The sequence below is a fragment of the Alnus glutinosa genome, chromosome 2, assembly GCF_958979055.1.
Source record: "Alnus glutinosa chromosome 2, dhAlnGlut1.1, whole genome shotgun sequence".
Classification (NCBI taxonomy): domain Eukaryota; kingdom Viridiplantae; phylum Streptophyta; class Magnoliopsida; order Fagales; family Betulaceae; genus Alnus; species Alnus glutinosa.
The window spans coordinates 14,227,772-14,241,058 of NC_084887.1; the positions used below are offsets into that span (position 1 = coordinate 14,227,772).

The following is a 13,287-nucleotide window of genomic DNA, read 5'->3' on the forward strand; positions in this document are numbered from 1 at the left end:
TCTAGTCAACTTCTAGGAGATGCCACGATAGGCAGATTTAGTGGAGAAATCCCCAAAAGGATTATGGAGGAAAATTAGTTTGTCTGAAAGAGCACTAGAAGAGATTCTCATTCTAAGAATTTTTTGGGCACTCACATCAAAAAGGTTGTTTACCAAGGAGGGGATCCAGGATTTGGTAGGTTGACTGATAAGAACCGAGATCAGCAGGTTTGGGAAGGAGAAATTGCTATTGTTTCTAGGCCTTGGTCTGAAACTGGAATCCTGAGGGATCCAGGGGGAATTCCAGAAAGAGGGGGAGGATTTTGAGCTTATTTGAAAGCAGGCACCAGCTTCCACAGGGGTCTTGTTTTCATAATTCCATTCGCCGTTCTGCAGATATTTTGCTTTAATTTGGTAAACAACCAAAAAGGACTTTGTTCATTTCCTTCATGATCTCTGCGATGCCCACTCAAAGGGAGCCACGAGGTGCGGGGGAGGGAGGTTGGGGTGGGGAACAGATTGAATTCAAGGACTTGATAGTCAAGTTTCCTTTTTTTATCTCTTTGAGTAAACCAAACCAGAAATCCTTGAAGAGTTTATCAAGTCTGCTACAAAGCCTTGAGGGTAGCAGAAAAGTGCTCATGGCATATGAAGAAAGAATTGATGCAACTGATCTAGTTAAGGCAGATCTACCCACTTGGGAAAGGGTTTTCGCCCTCCATCCAGAGATTCAATTTTGCACCTTAGAGAAAAATCTTAAAATGCAGGCTTCTTTGATTTATCAGAAGGGATAGGAAGGTACAAGTATTTTAGTCTTGAAGGGGGTTCGCTTGAAAGGAAGAAGATCCAGGACACAGGCAGGAGGACCCCCTGGACTTCCTGCTAAAATGGATGGAGGATTTCCTGATGTTAAACGCTTGGCTATACCAAGCACTGTTGGTCTCTTGGCAACTCTTGACAATAGCTGCGTCTTGCGAGTTGGCTCTTGCAAAGATTATTAGACCATCAGCAAACTGAAGGTGAGAAATAGGAGGGCTATTTCTGACAATTTCACAAATCGACTACTTTTTTTTTTTTTTTGATAAGTAAGAAGATTTTATTAAAAGAGCGTAAAGCACCCTAAGTACACAGGAAGTATACAGAGGAACAGCTCAGCTAGCCCACAAAAACAAAGGAAAACCCAAATACAAAGTGAGGCCCCAAAAACCCAAAGGAAAGCCCCCAACATACACCCGAGAAACAAAAGAAACAACCCACACACCCAACAATCACCCAACAAGCAAAAGAAGCTCCCCAAATACAAAAACAACCCCTACCAAGCACCCAAACCTACCCCGAAAGCCCCCAAACTAAAACTCCCTACATCATGAGAGCTTTTCCTTTCCCACGCTTGGAGGAAGTGTTAGCATCGCCATAATTGATAGAGCTCTTCAAATTCAGAAGCTCCCTCTTGCCTTTTGTCTTTTGGCGAGCAATCATTTTGTCCCGATGGATATCTTCTTCCAAGGCATCCAAAATAGCCAAAGACTCCTCATCTTGAACACCATCCATCTCCCAGTCCAATGGTAACCCCTCCCAAAAATTATCGTCCTTCTCCCAAACAGCAAGCTCCCCATTTAGATCAAACCCAACAGGCCAATTCCGAGAAGGAGAAAATCCATTGCCCTCTACGGGTGGAGGACAGCTTGGGGGGGAGGGAAGACTTCCCACTCCAACATCCTTGACCACCCGAGACGGAGGGTTTAGAAACCCCTTCCGAAGGAAGCTTTTCTTCTCTGAACCCGCAGATTTTTAGGCATGACCCAGGACAACCCAAATCGACTGAAGAAGACATTCCAAATTGCACAAGCAGCCTCACAATGAAGCAGAAGATGGTCCATGGACTCTCCATTCCCTTTATATAAACAACGCCAATCAACCACACTGACGGGCTGTTTTTGAAGATTGTCCATAGTTAGGATCTTTCCTAAGTCCGCTGACTAACCAAAAAAGGCCACCCTCAACGGAACCTTAGTTCGCCAAACACTTTTCCAAGGGAAACGGATACAATCATGACAACCCATGACACTATAGAAGGATTTAACACCAAACAAACTCTTTTTGGAAGGGATCGACCACAGCTTGTCCTCTCCTTCCCATCTCACTCTAGCTAAATACAACACCCTAGAAAACGAGGCAAAGGCTTACACTTCCCAATCGTGAGCCAATCTAGTAAAGCTCACATTCCATTGAATAGCACTTGCAAAAAAATCACAAAAGTCGTAACAGAACCATCATTTATGCAAGCAATACCAAATAAAATTAGAAAGGCTTCTTTAAGGACCATATCCACACACCAAAAATCAAGCCAGAATCGAACCTTGGATCCATCTCCCGACTACAAAACTTCCCCCAACTCCTAATATTTTTCCATAAACCCACCCTATACACCCCGATGGGTTCACTAGAACAGCACCCTCCCCATGCACTTCCATATTTAGAATCCACCACCTCCATCCTCCAAGCCTCTCTTTCAAGCCCGTAGGGCCAAAGCCATTTACCTAAGAGAGCATGATTGAACCTCAGCAAGTTCCTAATCCCCAACCCTCTCTTAGAGATCGGTGTAGAAACCTTAGACCATCTCAGCAGGTGATATTTGAATTCTTCACCTAGCCGCCCTATAAGAAATCACGTTGGAGCTTCTCAATAAGGTTTACAACACTCGCAGGGAGAGGAAATAGAGACATGAAATACATAGGCAAGTTGGATAGGGTGCTACTAATAAGGGTAATCCTACCAGCCTTGGACAAATACAACATTTTCCAACTAGCCAACCAGCGTTCTATCTTCTCAATCACACAGTCCAAGATATGCTTGGCCTTATAGGATGCCCCCAATGAAAGACCAAGATACTTCAAGGGCAATTATGAAACCCCACAACCCAAAATTCCAACAAGCCTAGCCCTATTATCAACATATCCCACAGGAATCAATTCCGACTTGGCTAAGTTCATCTTCAAACCCAACATAACTTCAAATAATAAGAATAAACTCTGTAAATTGCATAGATGGTTTGGGTCAGCCCCACAGAAAAATAAGGTACCTGAATCATCCTACCCAATTTCTCCATCACTATGACAAACAGCAAAAGGAGACAAAAGGTCTCTTTGCCTCAAGCCACGAGAGCTGCTAAAAAAGCATGTAGGAGAGCCATTCACCAAAACAAAGAACGGCAACGAGGAAATACAATGACCTATCCATGAACACTATTTCCCCCCAAACCGGCATCTTCTCAACGTGTACATCAAGAACTCCCAATTAACATGATCATATAAGCTTTTTCTAAGTCCCTTTTACAATTAACCCCTAGTTCTCTAGATCTCAACTTGCCATCAAGGAATTCATTGGCAATAAAAATAAGATCTAAAATCTGCCTACCTCAGATGAATACATTTTATGACTTAGAAATTATCTTCTCCAACACCACCTTAAGCATGTTCACTAGAGTCTTAGCAATAATCTTGTAGATGCTACCCACAATACTGATCGGGCAAAAATCCTTGGGGCCGACAACCCTTGGAATTTTCGGAATGGGTGAGGAACGAAGCATTATGGCTTCTATCAAACTTACCACTAGCATGGAACTCACAAAAGACCTTCATTATGTTATCTTTCAAAACAACCCAACAAGCTTGGATGAACGCCATAGAGTAACAATCAAGGCCCGACGCCTTGTCACAATCCATTAATTTCACAACCTCCCACAACTCCTTTTCCTCAAAATCTCTCTCCAACCAACAAGCCGCAACCTCATCAATAGAAGCAAAAGAAAGATTGTCCACCATAAGCCTCCAACTAAATTGCTCAATAAACAACTTTCTATAAAACTGGACAATGTGCTCACTGATCTCCGATCGGTTGGTAGAAATAGTAACATCAATCAACAAGGAATCAATGGAGTTCCTTCTTCTGTTAGAGTTAGCCATTGTGTGAAAAAACTTTGTACACGTGTCACCTTCCCTATGCCACAAGATCCTAAATTTTTTCCTTCAACTCACCTGCTCCATGAGAGTATATCTTTCTAGTTCGCTAACAATTTATGCCTTCTTCATACTCTCAACACCTAATGCCCTCCCCTCTTCAATGATACTGAGAATGCATAGCTCTTCCAAAAGGACCTTCTTCTTTTCCACATTGCAAAGAAGCTCTTCATTCCATCTCTTTAGATCAACTTTCAAAGCCGTAAACTTGCTAGCTAAAATGAAACTAGGAGTGCCTTAGAAAAGATAAGAGTCCCACCATAGTTTCACCATGTCCACAAAACCCTCAAACTTTAGCCACATATTTTCAAATTTGAAGGGCCTACAACCCCTATGAAAATCACTGCAATTGATGAGGATCGGGAAATGACCCGAACAAAGTCTATGGAGCCTTCTTTGTGATACGTCACAAAATTAGGCTTCCCATTCCGAAGAGACCAAGAATATATCAATTCTGGACAAGAGGGAGAATCTCGTTCATTTGACTAGGTAAAAGTTTTGCTCGCAAGAGGGAGGTCCGTCAAGCCCTGATCCAAAATGAAATAAAAAAACTCAATCATAGCTGGGAATCTAGTAACATTAAAATCACCCTTAATGCACCAAGGCAAGTTCCACCAACTAAGTAAACCAGCCAACTCGTCTCGAGGAGCCCTCTATCCCTATTAGAATTAGGGCCATAAACACCTGCAAAAGCCCAAGTGAAATTATCCTCAACATTTTCTAAAGGTGACAACCAAAGAGAAGTCACCCACATAATCAAAACACCACCTGAAGCCCCTCTAGAGTTCAAACAACACCAATCCACATGATGGCAGCCCCACAACACCACGAGACTTCATGAAAAATAAAAAATAAATAATAATAATAATTTGATAATATTATTTGATAACCCCTTTTCCTTCCTTTAACACTGCAAAAAACCACTCCCATTTTGAATCATAATTGATGGTACTCCAACCCTCTCAACTCCCTACTGCCTTTGTTCCTTTTTTTCAAAAGTAGAGGTTGATCCATGCCGCCTATGACGTTCTTCAACTTCAATAACTATTAGAATAGCCAAAAACTGCCCCTCTGATAATCGCTGAATTTTACACATTCAAGCCTCTTAATTTGCATACGTTAATCCTTTAGCCTTGTTACAATTTGATCTTTTATAGTATTTTACATGCTTTCAAGTTTCCCAAGAGAAGTGCAACGAAACCCATCATTTTTGGACCAATAAAGATAAATTGAGTATTTTGCTAAGTCATGTTGCCACTAGAAAAGGGTGAAAAAGAGCCTTACTAAATTCTCAGAATTGCTCGTACATATCAATCATCTTTGTGGATTAAACTATATTGATTCAACAATAATCAGGAGATGAGCCACATATGCTTGGAAAGATCCATAGTCTATTTTTTGGAGAATTTTACGGCTCATAAAAATAATTTTTCAGAGAAAGTTATGGCAGTTTTAGTAAACAAAAGTCAGGTTGTGCATGATGTCAACGTGGCAAACTTGAAGGAGGTATTAAATTCCGATTTTTCGGGGATTTGCACAACTGGAAAAGGAAGTTGAGGGCCTAAATAAGTCTAGGGAAAAATCAGAAAATAAAAAGAAGCAAACGTTCAATTGCTAGAGTTTTATTGAGGGCTCTATAAATACATGTTTAAGAGACCTATAGGAGGCACGTGTTTTTTTTCTTCTAGATTTTCTTCTAAGGTGGCCATCTTCACGCATGAGAGCTCTTGTTTTTTGAGGATTATCATCGTCGAGGAGTTGCCTTTTCTTTCTTTTATCAATTGTTTTGTGATGATGATATTTTCCATTAGAATTATGTGTAACTATATATTTTAGTTAGGGTTCGATTGAAGCCCTAGTCATGTTTTCTTAAGGATTTTGATTTGCTTTGTTACAAATTATTTTTGTGATGCTTAATTGATTACTTCCAAGTTTTATTTCATTCTTCATATGGCTTATGTGTTATACTTGATCATCATATACATGTGTGATATGGAGATTGTCATTTAGGTAAATTTAGATGACCGAGTCTTGTGCCTACATTAAGTGACAAAGGAACCAATTATGGGTTCTTGGGATTAATCAACATGAAAAACCATAATAGATACCATGTTCAAGGTTTCGTTTGTTTGTTTTCATTGTTTTATCCTTTCTTTTGAAGTGCAACTTAGTAGATACCATGCTAAATACTTTGAGAATAAAAAGAGTAGACACTCATGTCTAACTTGTTGCTTAGGGAAATCAATAGCTTAAGAAGTAGATACTATGGGTTGGCAAACATTAAGCATCTAAATCTAATTTGTAGCATTGTGCAAGTTGTTTGCTTGAAATAAGATGATTAGCGGTGAATATCGAAACCTTAACTTATTTTCTCATTATTTCAAGTCTAGTTTCAAATCTGTTTTTTACGATTTTCTTTCACTAGTGCAATCTTGAGTGTTTATTCAAATCAGTTATTTGTTTTATTTCATTAAAATAGAAGTTTTAGGAAATTATCTTTAAACACAATTAATCTAATCCCCGTGGGAATGATCTCGAATTTTCTAGTTATACTATACTATTTGTTTGATCTTGTGCACTTGCGAGCTAAAACATACATTTAGAAGCTTATTATTTAGGTTGATCTTTGTATAACACCCTGAAAGCCCTTGCACAAGACCCCCACAAGCCGATAAATTCCCAGTGCTATTTGCGCCACCAAATCAGAGCTCAAAGCATTCAAAACCTGAGCCAACAAAATCCCCCAACACAGCAAAGGGGTAAGAGCTTAGAGCATCCACAATGGATGATCTAAATTTCAATCTATTCTACATAACCAAAACCCACTTTTTGCTAGTTTAACTAACCACCTTTAAAACCTCTCCAACGGATTATCTAAATTTATAACTATTTTATTAAAATAATCATTTTTAATCTTTTTTATTATTATTTTTGTTAAAACCTCATATCCACTCGTCTCCACAAACATGAAATCATCTCTCACCGGCATTTCATCAAACAAACGACCTGCACTTTCAAGTTTTCAACCATTTGAACCCAATCAACCTTCACCAGCTCAAGCTTTGTCATGGGCAAACCCAAAAACATCAAACACAGAGAAAATGCAGAATTATCACATAGACACCATAATTCACCACACCATAATCAACCAACCGGAAAATCAACCCACCAGAAAATCAAAATCAACCCACCGGAAAACCATTTTTAGTTTCCATTTCTTTCCAGACAACCAAACGGCACAGAAAAACGAAAATCATATGAACAATCAAAAACATTATCAGACAAAAATATCGAAAATTTGCACAACAATTAACTAAAACTCAATAAATTAGCAAAGTCAGAGTAGCCATTCTAACTTAGCAAAGTTAAAGTTGGAGTCGTTGCCTAGCGAGACCTTGAAGCGGGAGACGATGAGCCACTGGACCAGCGAGAATGCGAACCCCACCACCGCGCACGTCGTAATCAGAATCTCCGTCGCGATATCTAGCAAAAGCGTCACACCCATAGCCAAAAATCAGATGCCGGACTTGAGCATGAAGCTACCGAACTTCATGGCTGACATCTCGTGGAGCTGGAGGATCAAGGACTCCATCGACAGCGAGGTTGTCCATTGACGACACAATCAGGAATTTCCGTTCGCCGGCGAGGCGCCTAGCTCCGAGCGCTTCAACCTCCAACCACATAGAGAGACGAAGAAATTCTAAAGAAGAAAGACCCATCTAGAAGCTTTCCCGCGGTGAAGAAACAATAAAAAAAATAAACCCATCTATGAACAGTGCAACGCCACATGAGGCGTTGCACTGTTCACCAATCTTCAACAAATGTAAACTAGCGTTGGAATAGAGAAGCTGATGCAGGAGCATTTTTGTGGTTTTCTTATGTATTGTAGATTTACAGTAGGTTTTACATAACCAACTGTGAATGCTCTTAGAGGGGAAAAAGCTTCCACCCCTTTGAAAAGCTCTAAATCTCCATTTTCCCCCCATCACACCTCAACTCCTTTCCAACCAAAGCATTCATAGCAAAACCATAATCCCGAAAAACACCCCCCCCCCCCCCCCCCCAAACTACCCGAGGAAAAGCAAGGGGCAGCAGGAATGAAGGCACCATACCTCTCCGTCAACTACTGCCAAAGTGGGTCAATGGGCTCGCAAGAGGAAGACTCTGGCCCTTGACTCAGCTTGTCTCACCAAGGCCTTGTCACTTTGAGAAAGCCCACTACTAGTCACTCCAATAACTGCTGAAGAAGGTGGAAGGAGAAAGCCCCAGCCCCCACCCCAGCACAGGGGGTGGAGGATAGATAGGGTCAACCTTGTCGCTTGGAGGCAATCCACTATTAATCTCTCCAGCATCTGCTAAAAGTGGACGAAGTGTAACGGCAGATTCTTATACTAGCTGATGAACGAGAGCCTTCACCACTGCTGACCCAGGGGCAGAAGACTAGTTTAGAGAGAGGGAAGAAGGCTAGTTTCGGGAGGAGGGGCGGAGGAGACTCGAGGTCAATAGGGAAGACTAAGGGGACTTCGGGTGAGCTCCAAAGAGAGCAAGAGATCAGGGAATCTAGAGGCCACTTGCGGATGGGTTTCTAGTTTGACAACATCCCTGATATATCCTTTTTGATTGGTAATAAAAATTCAGATGAGAAAACTCCTACCTAAGATTACTAGAATAGTTCCAATGATTTTTATTAGCTAGTTTCCTATGCAACACTCACTTAAGTTTCAAGAGAGCATCTATTTCTTAATCTTAAAAAATAAAATAAAAAAATAAGGATTAAAAATCAATATTTTATGCTTTCTTTCAAATGGCATATACCATAATCTCTGATAAAACTAGGAACAACTGATTACTATAATTTTTTCCTTAAGGTAATTTTACTACCAACTTTAGCTTTCGTTTCTAATAACTCAATTCAATTAGAATTCTTCCACAATATTTTTGATAAGTAGAATTCTTCCACAATATCAAAAAAGAGAAATAGAAACACCCAAAAAAAAAAATTGGTTCTTTTGGATTTCCTTCACCATTCAACAATTTCACCTTTACATAGTACATAAATCCCTCCTCAATGAGAAAGTAACAGCAAAAAAGTTTATTCTTTTGTTTAGATTTCATTTAGTCTTAAATTAAACAAAGAAAATAGAAACACGTGAATAAAATTTGTTATTATATATCAAATAATTGATTTCACCGCACAAGTGACAATGCACAAAAGATTATGAACCACATGAAATTTGAAGTCTGCTCAGCAAAGTAGAATGAGGTAAAACAACTATAAGTATTAAAACCGATTATTTTACAAAATCTCGGAATGGGGTACTAGAATTTTACTCTTCATTAGTCCATAACTTTTCTTGGGCAAGAAAGAAAATATGAAGAATGCAATCACTAATGAGGACAACCCTAGTACAAAGACTATGAACAGGTCTATCACTTTCCTCAGGAACGGTTTTAATGGCAAAGAAGGCAAGCCCAAGACCACCTATATCCATTCTAGTACTGCAAAAGCTATGCATTGTGCCAAAAAAAGCGGGAAGGGGGGGGGGGCTAAAATGTAAACTATAGTGCAGAGAATGTTAAAAAAAGAGTAATGCTTACCAATCCCAACACGAGTTCGAACTGTCAATTCCGAGAAATCGATACTCCATTCTTCATAAGGTAATAGAGGTTTTTTTTGAAACATGGGAGATTCAAGAACTTTATTCCATGTTGAGACCAATTCATCATTTCCAACGTAGCCTGGAGGTCCGCTTCTCTCAGAAGTTTGTCTTCTATATTCATGTGGAGACGAGGGTAATGACATCGCCTTTTGTGAACTTATCTGGTCTCGAGGAAGAGAATATAAAGCACCTGATATGTCATGATGACCATCAAGATGGAAACTGGATACCTAAGGTAGAATGAAAAAAGTGATTAATGACCATGCAGAAAGCTAGGAAGATGAAATTATTAACCATGCTTACTAACTAAACCCGTGAAAAGCACATGTTGATTTCAAGTCCCATAAGCAAGCTGACGTTTTAACATGAGACCTAATAAAACATACAGAAATGTGCATTTGACCTAATAGAAACCAACACTTTTTTTTCTTTTGAAAAAATTTTAATTTCCAAATGAAGTGGTAAATATTCTTTTCAAACATCAGCTTTTACTTGACATCCTAGTGTAGCCCACAGAAAGACTGAATGAGTAGCAGGGGATCTGAAAACTGAGAATTTTTTAAGAAAAACATCAAGAAGTATTTATGTGGTTGATCTGGACACCTAAGTAAAAGAATGAGAGGTGGTTACAGCAATGGGAGAAATGCAAAGAAGATTAATAGCAATATTAAAAGGGGGAAGCACTAAGCAATCCATTACAGGAGCTGGTAGAGCCTACCTTTACATGCACAAAGAAAAAGCAGATCAATTGTAAATACCAGCTCAGAAATTAGGAAGAGAGAAATATAGAAAACTAAGCTTCAATGATTTCGTACTTTAAATACTTGCCATACGTACATACATCATCTCATACAAAGCATAAAAATAAGATGCCAGAGATAGATATAATACCACCAAAAAAAAAAAAAAAGTGACAACCAAATCCCAAAATTAATAGCGCAGAAAATCACCCTCCAAGATGATGATCACATTCCATCTCCTAAAACAATTAAAAAGTGGGGGCTTATCAAATACTTTAAAAAATGGCTAATATAAAAATGTCATAAGCATCAAAGCAAACACTTAGATACCATAGAGGGAAGATCATACCCGTTCATGTCAATAGTATATTTGTAATGAGAAGATAAGTTACTGTGACGCTAATGAAGAAAAACAATGTCCAATATAAATGTGGTTCTCTGTTGCATGGAACAAGGAACATACATCTTTCTGAAGATCTGAATTTCTGTCATTTGAAGAAGGGGAGAAAGACCTGTCATCGCCTTGCTCTCTCAAAAGACGATTTTGCTTCAATGTTTCATTCATTGCACGTACAGCCCTGAGGAGTCCATTATATGCCAAGTTATTGCACCATATAAGAACAAATTGTATAATGCACAAATATAACAAAATGGCACATACTTATTCAAAAAAAAAAAAAACAATGCCTTATCCAAAAAATAGGATTAGCAAAGCACTTGACCAGGATAGAACAAACTAGGTGGTGAAGGCCCCAAGTTGATATACTCATCTATTAAAAACCAAACAGGACCAACCAGTTGAACTGGTCCATCCACCATCAAAACTCAGTTCAATACTTGACCAAGTAAAAAATACAAACAACTGCAAATCATTCAACCTGCTGTATCCAAAAGGAACTAACACAGATTTAATGAAAACCCAAATAGTTTAGAGGAAAGCATTTCTTTTAGCCAGTGAACTGTGTCCACACGAGTGAATACTGAAGGGGGGAAATTCAAATGCTTAACATATGTATAAGCTGACTTCAATAGTCCTATAGGAAGAGATTTGAGATTTAAGAAAAAAAAAATGATTTTAATAAGAAAAGCAGGATAACAGATTATGAATCCAATCCTTCAGTATATCATTGCCATTAGCCCAAATCTACACTACTGACATCAATTCCAGGTTTTTTAAATCACAAAAATACAGCCATCAATAGCTGAGATGCTGTCAGTATATGCTGTAAAATTAAGACCAACAAGGCTTCAGATCTACCTAGTTTTCTCCCAATTGTCTGTACTGATCTTCAAAATTCTATCTTTTTAATTATCCAAGATAGTTGTGACACTACCTCTATCTCTATTTATATTTTAAATATTCTATCTAATTAACCACTTATGGCAAGACTCAGGTTCAAAATGAGATAATTCTCTAAAACTTACAACCCAATCTCTCCTGCGCCTGCAATAAAGGGTCAAAAACTTTGTAAAGGAATCTCTATTATATACGGTATATATATCGACCTAATTTTTAAATTTTTTGGGGGTTGCACAGAGTAATAGATGATTTATTTTCTGAGTTTCTAGGGCATTGTTATTTGTCCATTTCCTGTTCTTCCTTCATCAATTTTTTCTCTTGTTAAAAAATAAAAATTGTCAATAACATCTTGATCAAATCCAGAACCATTAACATGAATTAAGAGAAAAAAAAAAAAAAAAAATCGTTCGGGATAATACAAACACATGACAAGAAGATATTTAAAATTCCCAATACTAAAGTTTTGTCAATGGAACCAGAATAAAAACTAAATTTTAAAAATGAAAAAAGAAATAGAGAGAGCAGGAAAACAGTGTTGTAGTATCAAATCAATAATAAACGTAAATTCAGTACAGTTCATAATGAAACAACCACGCTTTTACAAAGGTAAAGAAACAAACATCAACCTTACGATATCATCACCAATCTCCGGAGTAATGCTAATACTTCTTCTTCTGAGTCTACGAGCTTCTGATGTTGATGCACCATCAGACCTGTAGCTTAATATGAAAATAGAATATATAAGCAATTCTTAGCGCACAACTGCACATAGGCTTTACAAATTAGTAGATTAAGCAGTAAAAATAGTAGCACAAAAGCTAAAAAATATGAAGTACCAATCACAAAAGTAGACAAACGGTACAAAGATAAAAAGATACAAATGCAACTATTTATCAACTTATGCTGCTATAACCCTCCCCAAACAGTTTAGAAATGACAAAATCATTTTAAGAGACCTTTGCTTCAGAACCAGAAAAACACATAAACATGGAGACACTTGCACTCATATAAAAAAGTATATATTACCTATTTTAATAAGAAATACAATTTCATTAAAGGGTATAGAGGCGCAACCCTAGTATACAATAAGTATACAAGAGAAACGATTTTAAGTAGAAAAAGAACAAAACTCCACAATTTCAGAAAAGTTAAAAAAATATGAGATATTATGCACTGATGTCCATGTATAAAACCATCTAACCATGATGTTCTTCCACTCTTTCACCGAAATCTCTCAATGTTCAAAACACCTTGCATTTTGTTCTCTCCATATGCACCACATTAAGCACAAAGGGGACATCCTCCAAGCATCTAAACCGGTACAAGTTCCCAACTAACCTCTCCAACAAGCCAACAACTCTATTAGCCTTCTAGGCATGACTCATTCTACTTCAAAAAAACGAAAAATCGAAGTCCATAATTCTCTTGCCACTTTGCAATGGAGAAGAAGATGATCTATGAATTCTCTGCTCCTTTTACACATACAACACCAGTCCACCACTATGACTTTCCTCTTCCTCAAGTTATCCAAAGTCGGAATCTTCCCTAGAGCCACACAAAGAAACTCACTCTCGATGGAACCTTGACTC

The 13,287-nt window shown here is 38.3% G+C and overlaps 1 protein-coding gene across 6 annotated transcripts in view; it reads right to left on the reverse strand.

The window, feature by feature from the left end:
• The window catches only part of LOC133861215 (probable serine/threonine-protein kinase SIS8), a 34,156-nt gene that overhangs the window by 4,526 nt on the left and 16,343 nt on the right, over positions 1 to 13,287 (reverse strand). For 3 of the 6 annotated variants that reach the window (XM_062296949.1, XM_062296947.1, XM_062296950.1), the window contains 3 exons: positions 12,325 to 12,417; positions 10,862 to 10,976; positions 9,597 to 9,888 (listed from right to left, as the gene is read on the reverse strand). In XM_062296949.1, coding sequence (XP_062152933.1) covers positions 9,597 to 9,888; positions 10,862 to 10,976; positions 12,325 to 12,417 — 500 coding nt within the window. The remainder of the gene's footprint in view (positions 1 to 9,596; positions 9,889 to 10,861; positions 10,977 to 12,324; positions 12,418 to 13,287) is intronic. The other 3 variants (XM_062296952.1, XM_062296951.1, XM_062296948.1) reach the window with 1 other exon arrangement.